General features: G+C 37.1%; 3 protein-coding genes across 8 annotated transcripts in view; 2 read left to right on the forward strand and 1 right to left on the reverse strand.

Moving 5' to 3' along the window:
* LOC145991014 (uncharacterized) overlaps positions 1–2,636 on the forward strand; it is a 135,592-nt gene extending 132,956 nt beyond the window's left edge. For all 3 annotated transcript variants that reach the window (XM_083126675.1, XM_083126677.1, XM_083126676.1), the window contains one exon: positions 546–2,636. The gene's annotated coding sequence lies outside the window, so the exon portion shown is untranslated. The remainder of the gene's footprint in view (positions 1–545) is intronic.
* Positions 2,637–7,410: 4,774 nt separating this feature from the next.
* On the forward strand, positions 7,411–8,307 carry LOC145991792 (uncharacterized). Its single transcript, XM_083127843.1, has one exon. The coding sequence runs from the start codon at positions 7,411–7,413 to the stop codon at positions 8,305–8,307; it is 897 nt and encodes a 298-aa protein (XP_082983969.1).
* Positions 8,308–13,184: 4,877 nt separating this feature from the next.
* Hr96 (Nuclear hormone receptor HR96) overlaps positions 13,185–17,935 on the reverse strand; it is a 119,688-nt gene continuing 114,937 nt past the window's right edge. For all 4 annotated transcript variants that reach the window (XM_083126681.1, XM_083126679.1, XM_083126678.1 and 1 more), the window contains exon 8: positions 13,185–17,417. In XM_083126681.1, the coding sequence (XP_082982807.1) occupies positions 17,217–17,417 (201 nt within the window). In that variant the 3' untranslated portion in view covers positions 13,185–17,216. The remainder of the gene's footprint in view (positions 17,418–17,935) is intronic.

Consider the following 17,935-nt stretch of genomic DNA (forward strand, 5'->3'; position numbering starts at 1 on the left):
AAGAAAAGTGGATGAAAATTGTGAACAGTTTGCGTACATTTGATTTCTGAGTAATCGTATCAAGGTGGTGATAACTTCTTGTTGATACAATGGTATGAAATTTATGAATTATTGATATCAAAATTATACAAATTCAAAATAAAATGAACTTTTCATTTAAAAAAGAAATGTTCATTCACTTCCTTAATTGAGGTATGTAACAATGGCTATGACTGATTGTACAATGGAAATTTCATTTTACAGAAAGTCATCAGCATAATTTGGGGCCTAAGTTTGAGGTGGCAGACCGTAAAGTTTCACATTCCACAAAATACCATTCAGGACTATTTTGCAAAACCATAAAGGTTACTTTCCTTAAATAATGTGTGTATTAATACACAGGCTTGTTTGTTCTTGACAGTACAAATGAGTGTTAAAAAATTCTCACACATGAAAAATGCAACAAAGCCTTAAAACTTGATTGTATTTGTAGGCATACAGAAGTTTTAAATACAGTATCACTGCATTTATTGGTGTCAAGAATAATGGAGCTTTTAACATTTCAGGCTCAAATCCCACCGAACACAGTATTGGGCAAGAAGATGTGAATCAGTTTTCTAAACAAGGAGAACTTCAATGTGGAACGAATGGTGCTATAAGTTTTGTTGATGTAACATGGATTTTGTGTGCTTGTATGTGTGTTCATATAGACAGTATTGTATATTGCATTGCATATATTTAAAGATGCAGGTCTCAGATGACCACAACACAAAAATGGACAAATGACAAAAATGTACAGTGCAAAAATGTATAGAATATTGACAGAATGGCACTTTTTATTATATTTGTATGTGGTGTGGAGCAATATAAAAAGTAGCATTTTCTTCAATGAGTGTATAGCACAAATATTGTAAATATTTATTAATGATATATGTATATTATGGTTTATAATTGCACAAAAAATTTACTTTCTACATACCTACTTGCTTCTTAAATGAAAGAGTTAGTTTTGGTGCCATGGTAGCAGATATACAGTGAATGAGATTTTTATATTAAACAAATTTTTTCACGTAACAAGTGTGTAATACAAGGGTATTGATGTATTAGTATTTAACTACTTAAATACCTGTGTAGGACCATTGGCACCATGATGCATTTCAATTACTTCTTGAAACAATTTACGAGGAAAGTACCTAATATATAATTTACATCCTAATCTGCCTCAGAATTTCCTTTGGAATATTGTTACTTACCATGTAACATCTCAAATTCGTATGCACATCCTTTATGTGCAAAATTACTTTAATGTAAATCAGTTGAATTTTTTTTTTATTTTTAAAGAAGCAATGATTACTTTTAAGTTTTATGCTCATTGCTATTGTAAAATTAATTCACACAACGTGACAAGTACTTTGTGGATCTGTGTTATTTCAGTTCAGCTGTTGCATCAGCTGAACATTGAAAGTAACATGATCAAATAAAAGTGTGGTTTCAATCATTCAGCCATTTTGTTTCTGCACATATTGGAATTTATATGAACAAAATGGTTGAAATGTCATCTGATTTTTTTAATATCAAAGTTTGGTCAAAGAAAACATTACAACTGCTGTTATTTCTGAATTGAAAATTATTAACTGGAAGTTAAATTAATACAAAAATGATTTCTTTCTATCTATTCCATTGCAAAATTTTCAAGTGTATTCACAATACATAATTTTCACTGATGAAATTAAATATCTTGACCTAGCCAAGCTTGAAATTAAATAAAGTAGAAATTATTAAATTTGAAAAGTACAGTATTGCATTGTAATTATGTAAGATATAAAAAAGCAATAGTTCAGTGTTTCCTTCCTGATTCTGTTATAATGGAATACATAGCCCTCAGATTTTTTTTTTTATTTTCAATCCTGCAATTTTAATTACAACATGTATTTATTACTTTTCAATATTATCAAAGTTGGCTGTAATATGCAAACCACTGAAAAATAACTTTTAGAAATATAAATGTCCAATTTGTATTCTCCCTGAAACAATTAATACTTAAAGGAAACTTATATCAAGTCAACAACACAAAAAATATGATTTCAACAGTTCAATTCGTTATTCTACCGAAAAATAGTGCATACAAACTAAAGTTTGCCTTGTCATGTTCAAAATAACTACAACATTTCAGAAATCCAGAACATTATTTTCTACTGTGTATCTAAATATATAACGCTGCCAAAATGTGAGTGCAATGGTTGTAAAGGTGGGGATGTTCTGTTCTGAATAATTGAATTCATCTAATGATTTAACATGTAATATAACTTTAACCAACATCCAATTATCTTTGGAATCGTGTACTGTGCTGCCTTGAGTCCGTCCACTGCAAATACATGTATGTAAAAATATAGTTTGTAAATCATTTTTTTAAGTACAATACTGATAGTGTTAAAGCATGCTCAAAACTATGCTCATAAAATGCCTTGTACATAACTTTTTCTTTAATCAAAAGGGCAAGGAACACTAATTTTAAGTGTATGAAACAACTTGTAATGTAAATAAATCTCTATGAATTTGTTGCTAATATTGGTTGTTATGGAATATTTTTTTCTATTCAGATTAATGAATGCATATTGTATATTGAGAACTGAAACTTGAATTAAATAATGTTAAGAAAATCAGAAAACCTGTTTTCTTGCGTGAAGCTAGGATCCTAACCAGTACTGTTTCTCCTAGAAGCATCCAATACCTGTTCTATTCTACTCCCAAAACAACCCTCAAGGAGCAATGATTCTAGGTTTGAATATTGGGTAAGGGTTCCATATATTATTATAAGGGGTGATCATTTTATCATGCACATCATGATACTATACACTATAATTCCACTATGAACAATAATACAGATACTCACATTTGATTTGATACATGAAACGTAGTTATGCACAAATGGTAATGTCCTACAGCAAGTGTTGGCAGGTCCGAACCCTTCGCACCATATTTGTTGACACCCTTTGTAGGACATCAGGGCTAATCGAATTCATCTCTTGAGTAATGACTCGCTCCAGGTCTTGTAGAGTACGTGGGTTTGCTCGATATACACGTCCTTTCAAAAACCCCAGAGAAAGAAGTCTGGTGACGATAAGTCAGGGGAATGAGGGGGCCACAGACCCTTTGAGATCAAGCGATCATCAAACATTTCTTCCAAAAATTCCAATACATTCGAATGAATACATATTCGTTTCAATGGCATTTACAAAATCACCTCTGACATTTTATGTTAAATAAGTAAGATTATTTTTGTGCACAAGTCTGTTAGCCGATGCGTAGCAAAGTATTTTAGGAACAACACTTGAAAAAAAAATCTTGAAGGACTAACTAATGAAAAATTTCTTTGTAATCGAAGATCATAATACCTTTTAAGGTGTGGTAATATTACAATGGGATTGAGATACGAAACACTCTGATCTGGATCCGAAACTTTCGTACCCGGATCCAGATCCAGATTCGTAAATTTTGGATCCGGATCCGAACGGACCTTATTCTTTTAAGTGTCTAGAGGTTTCAGTTCGTGTACGCAATGTATGCGGTATGCATGCATACCTAATTTGTTTGTGGCCTTTTGTGCACTTCCGAACAATATTCCTGTCTGTGATGCTAATTTACGCAAACTTTTCCTTGGAGACCGTTCAAGTACTGTACGTACCTCTTCCAATTTTCCTCCTGTCAATACTGAAGCATGCCTATTCTTTTTGTCAGCAACACTCCCGGTTTCTCGAAAGCAACTGATGATTCGCGTTACTGTTGACTTGTTTGGCACAGGTGCACGTGGAAATCTAATACGAAATTGTTCTGTAACATAGTCATATGACTTGCTTTTGAAGTACACCTCGACAATAAACACCCGCTGTGCTATTGAAAAAGGGCATGATTATTCGCAAGGAACATGCCACGCCACACCACACCGCACATTCTGTAATCACAGACCATGTGCTCTGTATGCGCGAAAACAAGTATTGCATACTGCATGCTGCCGCCACCTATCGATAGGTTAGCTAACTACGTAGCCAACACCTAGACAAGCATCAACTGCCTTTTAAAACATACGAAAACGAAACTAAAACGTGGTCACTCAATGTCAGTGCTCAAGACAAATGATGTGATCCCAATGTGCACGTTAAAATGATCGCACATTATCATTACTCACCCTGTTTTTCAGGATGGACTTAGAGAAAAGCAATGCAAACTAATGCATATTTCATGTGCTTATGCAATTGTTATAGAATTTTATCGATGACATTAAACACAGATGTAACTTAGACATGGTCATCTTCATTTGCCCCCAGATAAATTCCTAAGCCAAGCATCAAGTCAATCTTGCAGCAGGTTTTCAAATATGTAGATCCAAACGTGCACGCAAGAATATAGTTCCACTGAGACAGGTTCTATTCCGACACAACTGCATACTTGCAAGAAAACAGTTATTTAATTTGTAATATACAGACAAAATAATACATCCATTAGCAGGTATGGACTTAATTGGTTGCAATCACTGTGCAGACGAACTTAGAACTGCAGATTCGCCAACTGCAATGTGTATTGCGTTGAAGAGAGACAAAATTTAGAGTGAGTCGAGCGAGACTGAATGCGTTGCAGAACGCGTGGAATTGGTGATACCAGTGTTGCACATCCCACTATTTTAACCCTATGTTTATTGTAGAGCGGCGAGAATGGCTGAATCTCCTGTTCAGCGCACGGTTTTACCCGAATGTTATTTTGGGCTTCATCCGAAGGGAAATGCTCTTCAAAGTCAAGCAAGTTGTTTTAAATGCATAATCCTCCTTGCGGCAACAAGATCAAAGTAAAACAGGGCATGAGGTGAATGTGTGCACGAATTGTATCACGGGTGTTGAATGATTTGCAGTTTGAGTTTAGCAAGAGGAAACGATTGTTTGTTGTTTGATGACAAAAGAATCTCTGCGGTATTAAAAGATATTGCAGTGAGAAGAAACATGTTTATTATTTGGACGAGACATCCTTCAGCTCGGTGGGTGGGGGAAGGGGGAATAAAACATGGAAGGATACCACCATGCAAAACCACCGCCAGGGCTGAAGAAACCGATGATGAGGGGAAGGGGGAGGCTTATTGTTTCACCCACTGGCGGCAATGAAAGCTTTGTTGAAGGTGCATATTTACTGTTCCGCGCAAAGAAAGGGTGATTATCAGCAAGAAATGGACAGACCAAGATTTGAATCCTGGTTTAGTGAAGTGAATCACTTCAAGTGATTCATAAATTGAAACCAGAGTAATAGCAGCAGACAATGCAGCTGATTGTATATATCACCAATAACAAATTATGCTTTTTTGGTGGTATAACTTGAATTGCGTGTGTCTTACAGGGACGGATGTATTGCAGACGAAGCAACCACGTTTTTCATAAATGTATTTCTTTCTAAACCAAAAACAATAATTTGTCATTAAATTCAAGGGGCCTATTCTTGTTTACTTTTATCTCCGTTTATTTTTCGTTTTGCGTGCTCGAAATATACACACATGCTCTCATGTTTAGAAGTTATTTCGCTCTTATATTAAGTAATGACACATTTATTAAATAATATATGTGCAGAAAGTACTTTTAAAATTTTATGTTTCAGGAGACGAAGAGAAGCAAAAATACATTCCACTTGACATGCATGCGGGTTTTGATGTGTTGTGCGGTTGGCAATACTGTGGATTTTCTCTGTCTGCAATGTAAGCAGCTCAGTGGTTGAGGAAAAACTGGCACGGAAGATTCTGAGCTCAGTTCTTGCGCGGATTGATAAATAAAACCTGCTGCAAACTTAGCCTGACGTGCAGCTTAGTTATTTGACAAGGGTTCTCAAGTTTGATACCTGGTGGAGGCACGTAGTGGTTGCGATCCCTCTTTAAAACTGTAGGTCCAATCCCAATTAGCATACCTGTGCATAGAAGTATACTTAAAATGAAACTAAAAGAAAACTATTTACATTAAAGAGGAGAAATAACCAATAAGTAGTCTCCCAGCCAACAATATAATTTAACAGGTAGTCTTGCATACAATGTTATACATGCAATTTTCTTAATATAGAATATCAGCAAATTAGCTTCCTTAAGGAAGTACGAAAATTTCAATGGAAGAAAACAAAAAAAAAAAGAAGTGATATTCATACAGGATTTTTCATCCTTCCCTGCTCCCATTTTTTTCCTTGGATTAATTTCAAAATCAGTAATGCAACTGAGAGTTTGTAGTGTAGGCATTTGTATTCTACTGACTATATTTTGGTGTTTCAACAATGTTCCATTAGATAACTATCAATTGTTTTCATATACTGCAGTAGTCTTTCAAAAGAATCATCAGAGGCTAGTTTTTTTTTCCCCAAGTTTCACCTTTTGAGGTAAATAGAAGTTCTGAAGTTGTTCAAGTGAATATTCGGCGTAGCTCAGTCAGCAAGGGTGTTGCTTCAAGACCTAAAGGTTGTGGGTTCGAATCCCCTTCAGGGAACATTGCTTTTCCTATGCTCATCTCTTCCATTTACTAACAAAATCCTGTTTCCTCTCAACTGCCTCCCTTTTCGTGGGCCTATGCAAGCCTCAGCTTCAGGCCTACGGGCCAAAAATGCCCCATGGGGCATCCCTTTGGGGTTAGCAGAACGTCCACAACCACCTCACCGATCACCAAATTGCTATGATCCCTCCGGGGAAGGGAGGGCCGCAACACCTGAGCTGACTAGACGTACAAGGAATATTATGTCAAATTTTTCAATTTTAGTTCAGCTATTTGCTACTAGATGGCACAGGCATTCACTTTTCTGTTCATTAGATCTAATTTTTGCTACTAGATGGCATAGGTGTTCAATTTCCATTAATTAGTTTCAACATTTACAACTTGTGAATTTAAATCCAGATACCTCTTGCATTTTCTAATAGATGGCACCACTTGGTTACACAAATGACTAAAATGCTTCCGTTTAAAGAATGGACTTGGAAATTCTATTTTTGTCTTTTCTATCGAAAGTCAGGGAGGGTCACGTGAACCACTGAACCAATCGGCTTTGACCAGTTGCCTTGGTGAGGGGAAGTTCTCGTGGTATTCTGCATTGCCAAGTGTATGCCTGACAGCAAAAGTTCGGGGTTAGTGTAAGGTTTGTTTGTGCTTTTTTTTTTTGCATCTGTGACTTTTATACTGAATTACAATGGATGAGCCTATCACAAATACACCGGCGAAATTGGAAGAAAAGAAAGTTGTCGGGCGTGGTATTCCTATGCGTGGCCAGACCCGTGAATTAGTATGTGCAGTGCGAGATTATTTTGAAAAAGAAAGAGAAAATAATGGCCCTTTGCTTCCGTTTAAAAAAATGATTGGGAGAACAGCAGCGGCTCTGGGAATTAGCAGAACTTCCGTGATGTCCATCGGGAAGGAAAAGTCCCGCTAAATGGAGACAGATGTGGCAGCCACAATGTCCACTCCAGGTAAGAAACGACCACGGGACAAACCTGTCACCAAACTGGACGTGTTTCAGGAGGATGCAATCCGGCAGCATATTTATCGGTATTACGCCAGGAAAGAGCACCCTACCCTTGGGAAACTAGTGAAATCGTTAAGAGAGGAGGAGTTGTTCAGTGGCGGTAAAACTTCATTGGGGGTGGTGCTGGATAACTTAGGGTTTCGTTGGGGGAAGTACACCGGACAAACTATTTTAATGGAGAGGAAAGACATCGTTGCCTCGCGATGTCGTTTCTTGAGGGCAGTGCGAAAGATAAATTTCGAAGACATTGTGTGGGTGGATGAAACCTGGGTTAACGCAGGTCATTCGACCCAGCGAGGGTGGACTGAAGACACCACGAAAGGCACGATGCCAGCTCCTACAGGAAAAGGGGAAAGACTGATTTTGTGTCATGCTGGCACTTTCGAGGGGTTCATTCCAAATTCTACATTATTGTTTAGATCTAAGAAATCGGGCGATTATCACGAAGACATGGACCACACTCGGTTTTTCAAGTGGTTTGAGGAATCGCTCATCCCTAACTTAGTAAGGCCGTGTGTCATCGTGATGGATAATGCTCTGTACCATACGGTGCAAATAGATAAACCCCCAACAATGGCTACAAAAAAAGATGAAATTATTCAGTGGCTTTTGCGCCATGACATCCCGGCTTCCCACGAATTGAAGAAAGCGGAACTGATCGAGCTTGTTAACATAAACAAGCCACAGTTCCCGCAATATTACGTGGATGAACTTACGAAAAGAAGTGGTCACCAAGTGTTAAGACTGCCACCCTATCATTGCCACTTTAATGCCATCCAACTCATTTGCTCATTCAACTTTTAAAATCAATGAGGTGACAATTCTCACACAGGTAGCTCTTGTCGATGTGTCCGCAGATGACTGGAAGAAAGCCGTCCAACATACCAGAAAAGTAATAAATGACGCATGGTTAAAGGAAGGACTTCTTGAGGAAAATGTGGACAAACTTATAATAAGTCTTGGCGGAGACGAAGATGAGGAATCTGATCAATACAATTTCGTCGAAATGGTGGAAGACTGTGGAGTATTTCCCCTTGAGAACAAATAAGGTACGTTTCATATTTTCATAGTGATTGATATTTGTATGTGTGTTTTTTTGTTCGATTTATAAGAAATATGAAGCTATTAACGCCTTCTCCTTTGGAAAAGGATTTTGAGCAAAATTTACATTCTTTACTACTTTTGTTAAATAATACTACATAAATGAAATATTCGATTATGAAGAACGTGTAATATCTTAAGTGTTATAACGTCTTTTTTATGCTTTTAGTTGAAACTTTTGATTTTCTCAAAATTTCGGGAGGTAACTGCAGCCCCATGAGACCCCCCCCCTGACCTGACCACACATTCTATATTGCGTAAATTCTGAATTCAACCTAAATTTAAGGATGTTACTAAACATGCTGTAGTTACTCTTGTGGGGATATCAGTAAAACACAATGTTCGTTCACGTCCAATCAATTTACAATTCACTATTTGATATCGCTGTGTAGACAACTATGAAATTAATATAAACTATAAAGGATGGATAATGTTGAGTAATAGGAACTCTACGTGCAATTTTAACTGGGGAGTGAAATGAAATATGCTACCACAAGTAACTGGACCCTAAACCTTGATTGAAGTGAGATATAATTCATACGAACAGTATCCACAATACCCTAGAAAGAATTCTGACCTTCCGCAATAATTTTGAGTTTTCAGCTCGTCCCCCCCCCCCCCACTTTCCACGAGAGAGTCCACCCCCAAAAAGACCAAGCACGGCAAAGCCGGTTGCGACTGTGTAGCAAGCGAATGCATGGGTCTGCGCCTCCCTGCCTCAGCTTGAAATGGGAGCAAGCGAAGGGTGCATGTTGACAGGAAAAGATGTCCTATACGACTGGACAAAAAAAATCAGAGTCTCAGACATTTAGCAACACTGCTTTTCCCTCCTTCACACTAGCACAACTGAAGACGAAAAGTTAGGGTTTCCTCAAGTCCAAACTCTAGCCTTTAGCTGTTTGTTGAAAAGTATTGGATTTTTTAAATTGCTTTTTATGGCGTAAAGCAACAGATACTTTAACTATCTACATGGAGAGTACACCTATATGTATTACAGAAATGTAAATTACCCAAACTCCTTCTTTAGTTTTCATAGTTTAATAGCAAATCAAAGAATTATATTTTCTATCTATCTGGGTCCAGTTCTTATTCCAGTTTTGAACAGTCAATTAGCAAAGACACTATTCTTTATAGGCAATTCCTTCTTTTTTTTACTCTAGGCATTCTCTCGCACTAAAAATTTTACGTAGATGATGTTGAAGTAGATACATATTAGAGTAAAGAAGAAAAATAATATTCCATAGTGTGTTCAATATTTTATGAACTTTATGCATTGAAGTTTGTTACATTTTGTACACGTGCAATTCTTGACATTTGCTAAATCTGTGTGTGTGTGTAGGAGTGTGTACAAATTTCTAGTCTGCCTTGTAATTTTAATGAAAGCATTCCAGTTATAAATTCTTGAAAAATTAGTAAGTGGTGTAATTTGTTCCATAACTCGAAATCTTTTGAATACAAAATTTGCATATAACATACAGGTCTAAGTGGTTTGATCCCACAGAGGAGGTACTTCAGAGGGATCTGAACCACTGTGCAAATTATAGGTCCAGTCCCGATTAGACTATATATATATATATACAGGGTGGCTCAATAAGTCACTTAACACCCCCAATACAAGGCCACTGCGGCATGGAATTTGAAATTGGCGATGACCAATCGTTATCTGGCCAAGGGGGAACCACATTGACGCCACCCACACAGTCGGCGGCCATCTTGATGTCCGCCATCTTGAATTCAACTTCAGAATTTTAAATGGGAAGGGGCTCGTGCGACATATCAAAATGGGCTAGAATTTCACGAGAAATGCAATGGTGAAGGTTTTTTCGACATATCTTTAAACAGTAAAAAGTTATGACTGAATTCTTGTACCAATTTGCTCCTTTTCGAGGTGTTAGAAAAAGGCCTTAAAATTTGTTTAGCGCTTCGGTAATGCATCGACATCAAACTGACGTCTATGGAGAGACGTTCGCATGCCATTGCACATTATTTTAATCGGATACATCCATGAAGAGCTGTGCATTATGAATGGCTGTCGCGAACAATTTACAGTGTGACGCTTCCATTGAATTAAAAGTCCTTCACAGTGACAAGGCTAATGTTTATGTTCATAAGGAAGTTCATAAACAGAATATGTGACCCTTGTCATCTGATAACTAACTTTGGACAAAAACTGGTTCATAACGTTCCCATAAGTGTTCTGGTGTTCTTCCCTATTGAAAAAACTCTGTAAAAAGTACCTTCTTCCATAAGCAAGGATAAAAAAAAACTGTTTATTTAACAAATCCAAGTAGCCCTAAGCATTTAAGGTTCCGTTGATGGAAAATTGACTAACCAATCGTGTTCCACACAGCACGCCACACCATTAACTTACCAACACTAACCATTCAGCTTTGATCTGTCGAAAATGGGTTATCAGATAAAAATCATTGAATATTCTGTTTATGAACTTCCTTATGAACATAAACATTAGCCTTGTCACTGTGAAGGACTTTTAATTCAATGGAAGCGTCACACTGTAAATTGTTCGCGACAACCATTCATAATGCACAGCTCTTCATGGATGTATCCGATTAAAATAATGTTCAATGGCATGCGAACGTCTCTCCATAGATGTCACTTTGATCTCGATGCATTACCGAATCGCTAAACAAATTTTAAGGCATTTTTCTAACATCTCGAAAAGGAGCAAATTGGTACAAGAATTCAGTCATAACTTTTTACTGGTTCAAGATACATCGAAAAAAACCTTCACCATTGCATTTCTCGTGAAATTCTAGCCCATTCTGATATGTCGCACGACCCCCTTCCCATTTAAAATTCTGAAGTTGAATTCAAGATGGCGGACAAAGGTTGTTTGCTTTATATCCGACCATTGTCGATTCGGTGCTGCCACCTGGCATATCATGCTGGAACTATGGGTCTGCTGGCGGGAGCAGTGTTGTGTCTGACCTTGTAGGTGTGTGAGTGTTATCAAATGGCGCCGAAAATCAACCGGTATTGGGAGGGTTACGTAATGGCCCTTTTCCGTGCTAAGTTTTCATACGTACGCGTTGTGAAACACTCGGGGTAACTACTGCGAAAGCTATTGTGGCCCGTTACACACAACAGGCTCTCCTTGCGAAACATTCACCCACGAAAACCACCAGGAGAAGGGCTGCAAGCGAAGTGTCACATACCGTGACATTGACGACACTTTGTTCGTCAGTGCACGGAAAGTTTCCCTTGTGGCTTTATGGTTGTGACGGGATTCGGATATGAGGGTAAGTTGATGATACGCAAGGTGGACAAAAACGTGAAGGTGAATGCCAGATACTTCCAAGACTCCATTCTGACACCTATCAGAGAGACATCCCACAATTGTATGGAATGGACGCAAACCAGGTGATGATCCATATGAACAAGGCTTCGAGTCATACCGCCAGAACATCACTACGTTTGTATCAGGAAATGGCAGAGGAATTAGGAATTAATGTCACTCCGTTTGAAGACATTCCTGTGACATTCCCAGATGCCAGTCCAATGGATTTTTGGGCATTTGGACTGTTGAAACGATGTCTTCAACATCACCACCCGTGCACCCTGGATGGTCTATGGAAAGCTTGCAGGGAGGAGTGGAACAGAATTCCCATGCCTGTCCGGCACCGGAGCTTGCTGCAATGGAAACTGCGATGCCGGGCAATAGTCCACAATACTGGGGGTCCAACAGAACATGATCGGTGGTGGCAGCGCGGAATCTCTTAAGGTGAGTACCCATCAAAAATAGTCGGATATAAAGCGAACAACCTTCTGTAATTACGTAAAGGGACTTTTAAGAAATGTCTAAAAGAAGTTAACCCAGGGGAGTGGGGGTTGGTTCAACATTCCCTGCAGCTAGCTTACATTGGACATGTAGCTATTTAAAGATCGATACTTGACAGATCAACATAGTATGGGAGACGTTGATGTCATTTTCCCAGGTACAGAAAATAATTGAAACTTACTATGATATTCCAAAGATTTAGCCCACAAACAATTGTATTAAGTATAACTAAGAACTGGGGTTTCAACTGATATCTGCCACCATAGTAGTTTAGGTTTGTTCAGAATTACAACTATACCAGCTATTGTTTTAAATATTTCAAGTTTCACCAATGAGACACTTAGAATATTAATCACAATATCAACATTTGCCAAACAATTTAGATGTAGAATTAATGAAAATTGCATACTTCACATAATTTTCATATCTGGACTCCATAAATGTATCAGTGACAACACTATAGGGATACCACTGACGTTCATATCACCTCTGATCTGTGAACAGAACAGCGGAACACCAAATATATGTTCTCGGGTTTTACATTTTTCTACAATATACATTCAATCTTCATGATCCAAATAAAGAAACGTACTGTAAATTTTAAGTGGATTTTATATATTCCCACATTTTAAGTTTCTTCATCTCGAGGGGGAGGGGGGGCTCTGAAAACTGTAAAATCGAGGTTCCACAGTACATTGTTTTCAATGATCTCTTGATCAATTTTTCATGCTTGAAGGAAACAGTTACACTTGGGCTTTTTTCTCCAGTTCCTTTCATAATTCTGCAAAGCAACATGCCACGATTTTATTGGATCATTCACTAATGATCGTCTCTAAGGTTTCAAAACCTGCAAATAAAAACTTGAAATATCGTAGGTAACAATATTTTCATTAACAAACAAGATACAATGCTGTACATACATACACATTTAGAGAAAATTCCTAAAATATTCTTTACAATAAACAATTAAAAATATTCACTCTGATCACAGAAACTTCTTTTAACAGCTGTTGATGGGGCCAACACTCAATATACATTTATTGCATTAAGAATGTGCAGTTTTTAAAAAATAAACATTACAACAGATAGCTATAATTATGTCTTAGGTGTTCGTCAGGTCTCTTCAAATAGTATTATATAAGTTGTATCAGAAAGGAATATATTTATAGGGATAGAATGCAAGAAAATCTGTTTGGCAACAAGGAAGCAAAGGAAAATTGTAGGGATGGATAGATATGGGAAAGTTGGTAATGACACATACAAAAAGGAAGTGATTGCACAAAATATATAAGTTTTTCACCTTTTCTGTAACAAATAGTTTGCCCTCAAAAGATTCTGTATACAACTAAAAAGTCAATGTTTATAAATTTAGTAATTTCAGCAAAATATAATGGTTCAGTAGCATGCACATACATTTATCACAACTTCTTGGTGCCAAGGACAGCCAAGAGGCTTTTTTATTGGTAAACTGTGGTCCGCACATGGCATTCCATCACCGCTGGGGTATGGCTTTTGAGATTAAACTATGCTGTTATTACTTTCAAGTAGCTGTTCAGTTGCCCTTATGATGCTGGATGGACACATTTTTTGGAGTTTCCACTGGGGTACAAACCCAAGGTCATTGGCACCAAAGGCAAGAGACTTAACCATTCAGCTATGTAAGAACTCATATATATTTAACATACCACAGTGCAAAGTTCAAGTCTCCATATAATTTTCCTTCCCTTTTCGTTTATTTATTTTGCAATTTTAACTTTTAAAAATTGTAAATAAAAACTACAACAAATTTCAATATTATCATCGTCTTCCACAATAACAACCCATGGTGCAACAGCCTGCCATCCTCACTCCCACATGCCTCAGTTATGGGGTAACGTATGGTCAGCATGACAAAGCACCAGTCATTATTGTAGGTTTCAATGACCGGGTTATGCTACTCATTCATAGCTCCCTAACGGTGGGTGGCCACCAGTCTCATACACTGACCGAAACCTCAGCAGAAAAGTTCTTATGATTCCCCCAGGAGACTCGAACCAGCACGCATCTCTTAGCCCAAGCCCAAAGCCTCATGGCTTAGACTGCAGGGCCATGCTGCAGGACCACTGTCTTCAATATTTGTTTATATTTAATAATTTGATATTTACAAAATTTATCAATAAATACCAGTTGCTTCAATGTCCAGTTTTTGGGCATGTAACCGTATTTAAAGACTTTTAAATAAACTCTTCATAAATTACAATTAAGAAAAACACATGTCAGAGTTCTGATGAAGTGATTTGTAATGAAAACATTGGCTACGCACTCCTGGTTTTGCACCTTGTGATTTCCACCGGTGGTCCACAGGTGGCTCCATGTCCAAAAAGCCAATTTCTACAATCAGGGAATTGAACATTTAGTCTGAAGTTCAGGCAAGTATTTACAGAAACCTAAATGAATATGTCGAAAAATAGTACACATGTTTCATGACCTATGATATTCAGATGCAACATTTTTTAATCAACATTGCATATGTATGTGCCTAGTGTCAACTCTGTCTGTGTCTTAATGGTAGGAAAATGTCTGAATTATTACATTTGAAGCACCCTATACTTCTACCGAGTGGAAAAATATCAAACTGGTACACAGGAATAATACATCTACATGTTTTGGCATATTTGGTACAAAGACATTTACAGTATAAATTGTCCACTTTACACATTATACCTATTTACATGTGATGATGCTCTCATTGAAAAACAACAGCGGCATGACTAGTAAATTACAAAAAAAATACACTATGTTTAAAACAAAAGTTATGTTGCATGGTAAGTTTGGTATTTTTGCATATTATGATAAAATACTCAATACAATAAACTTAATTAAAATATTTAATCAATAGAGGTCTATGATAAATTTCCATATAAATCTTGGTCATTGATATACAGTATGCGCCAAAATATACAGAACTGAAATAAAAAGATGAACATTAACTTGTTGTCATCTGTCAGTTTATTTATCCCGAAAGAAACACTAACACACACACTATTAGCGAGTTATAACTTCTTTTTTACTACTGAGAACACGAGCGGCTGGAGCTATGCCCCATCGACAACTGCACAGGCGCATTCGAGGTGCGCGAGTTTCAGTACTGTATATTTTGGCGCATACCGTATTTGCAATATATACAAAACAGAATATCCCAACTCTTTACACACTTATTGGTTGTTTATAACTTCTTAGTTTCATTTAAGTGATATTCTGTCTATTTTAAGACATAAAATTTTCAGTTTATATGTAAAAATAGAGAAATGTTCATTGTAAAGAAATGTTTCTACTTACAATTACAGAATAAGATGCCAGTACAAGAAAAGTTTGAAATTATGCAAAACAATTAGCAAAGTATGTGGAAGGCATTGTCCCAACTCATAAAAATTGTTAAGGAAAAACTAGTAAGCAGTTATAAATAATTTGTACAGCACATAACTTACTAACAATTACAATTGTTGGTAACTTTTAGTGTACCAAAATGAAAACAAGCAATGATAAAATGGATAGAAAAGGAACAATGTCATCCCCTGTGGCACAAAGACACATGGTAGGTGCTGCAGTAGGGCACGACATATTCTCGATCTTAGCCACAGTAGAGGTGATGTAATAAGCATCAGGCTTCAGCTGCCTATACCCTCATCCGTTGCTTCCTGGTACTCATGGTTGGGTGAGCCATAGAGCACTTTAGTCAGGGACATGTCAGAAAAATTCCCACTCAAACTAACCTACACTGGTCAAAGAACCTGTATCCCATGCGTGGCAGTAAGGCACCCACACTACTGCAGTTGAATAATAAAGTGGATTTTAAATCTTTACTGTAACTAGTTCAAATAACCATAGAATTCTCTGATATTTTAGATATTGATTTACAATGCTAACTAAATGACAAACAACAAATTGGGAAATAATTCTTGAGGCTTTCCTGGCAGTGAACGGTTAAGATATTTTCTTGGGATACTAACCAGGTGATTTTCGGATAGGTTTCCGAGCTTCGAGAGATAACGTCACTATCATCTTTAGGGATTGACACACAGACACATCTTCATTCCCTGAAGATGAGAGTGATGTTGAATCACCTGGTTGATGTCCTGAGACAACCTCTTCACCAATAAATTGGGAAATTAAAAAATATCCAATTCTGAGATACGTCATGTCCCTGGTAATCAACTTGTAGAAAGCATAATGAGATAGTTGAGTGAAGAATTTTGCAGCAAGAAAAACATAAAATTTTAGTGTGTAAAACAGAAACAAACCCTAGTTTCCCCTTCCAATCAGTTATCGTAATTCTTGATATATTTTCTTCAATTTTCATACGAAAGCATTTTAAATAAATATAACTACTATTCAGCTCAAACTTGTAAAAAAAATAATCACTACTCTAAAATGATACAGGCAGGAAATCATGTAAAATCCTATTTATAATATTGAATTATTCCTTCATATTAAAGAAACTTCAAACTAAAGATTATAAAATAGCCCATTATAAACAATCTAAAGCTCTTACGATATACATCCACAAAATAATATGGGAGCTAAATATATATATCACTGGTATATGAATCGCTGAGAAGATAACTTACAAATTAATATTTTAAAATGTTGATAACCACAACAAACATATGCATGAATCGCCACTACTTCTACATAAATACAGGTACGTAGCATACAGGTAAAGATAGTTTAAAATACTTCAACTAACTTAATCCTGAGCAGGACATGAAATGTTCCTCTTAAGACATCCACAAACGACATGGCACGCAGTTTACTATGATAAGGTTTCTGCCTCTCAGTGGGGCTTGAGATCAAAGATTTCTATCAACAAAGGCTCGACATCTCGTGGGTTTACATCCAGATAAACCTTCACGTGGTCTTCGTTCAATTTGTGTAATTCAGCCATCTTCTGGATGAGCTTCAAGAATGCTGAACGAGCTTCACATCCAGGATAAACACTTTCCAAATATCTCCTCAGGAGGTAATAGTACGAATTCTAAAAAAGGAAAAGTATTTCAATTAACAGTTCCGTGTGCAGGGAATGGGAGAGGACTCATGTGGTAAAAAGGAGTCTCGGACCTTCAAAGGAACTATTGATTTTAGCAATGATGTCTGATTGGTAGGGCATCTGACTGACAAGCAAGAGTTCCAGAGGTTTGATGCCTGAAGCGACAATGTTGCCCAGGAATTTTTCATCCATATGTCTACATAAACAGGTCCATGGCTCACTCAAGTGAGTACATGCTGATCATACCACCTGCACTATGGCCCAGATTCAATACATGAACTTCATGGCAGTGTAATGCACAGGCAGTACAGCTATTTTACTCTGATGGAGATTAGAGCATGTAATCCATTTCATGATAGTATGACAACATGATTGAACTTTCCTTCTGGTCTGCTTGCAGCAAGTATGTAAGAGAGACAGTTGGTTGCCTTACTCAGGTTAACTAAGCAGTACGTACTTTTGCCAGTACTTACAAAAGAAAATTTAGTGTTTACATGCTTCTGTGT

The sequence above is a fragment of the Lepisma saccharinum genome, chromosome 8 (genome assembly GCF_977018435.1).
Source record: "Lepisma saccharinum chromosome 8, izLepSacc3.1, whole genome shotgun sequence".
NCBI lineage: Eukaryota > Metazoa > Arthropoda > Insecta > Zygentoma > Lepismatidae > Lepisma > Lepisma saccharinum.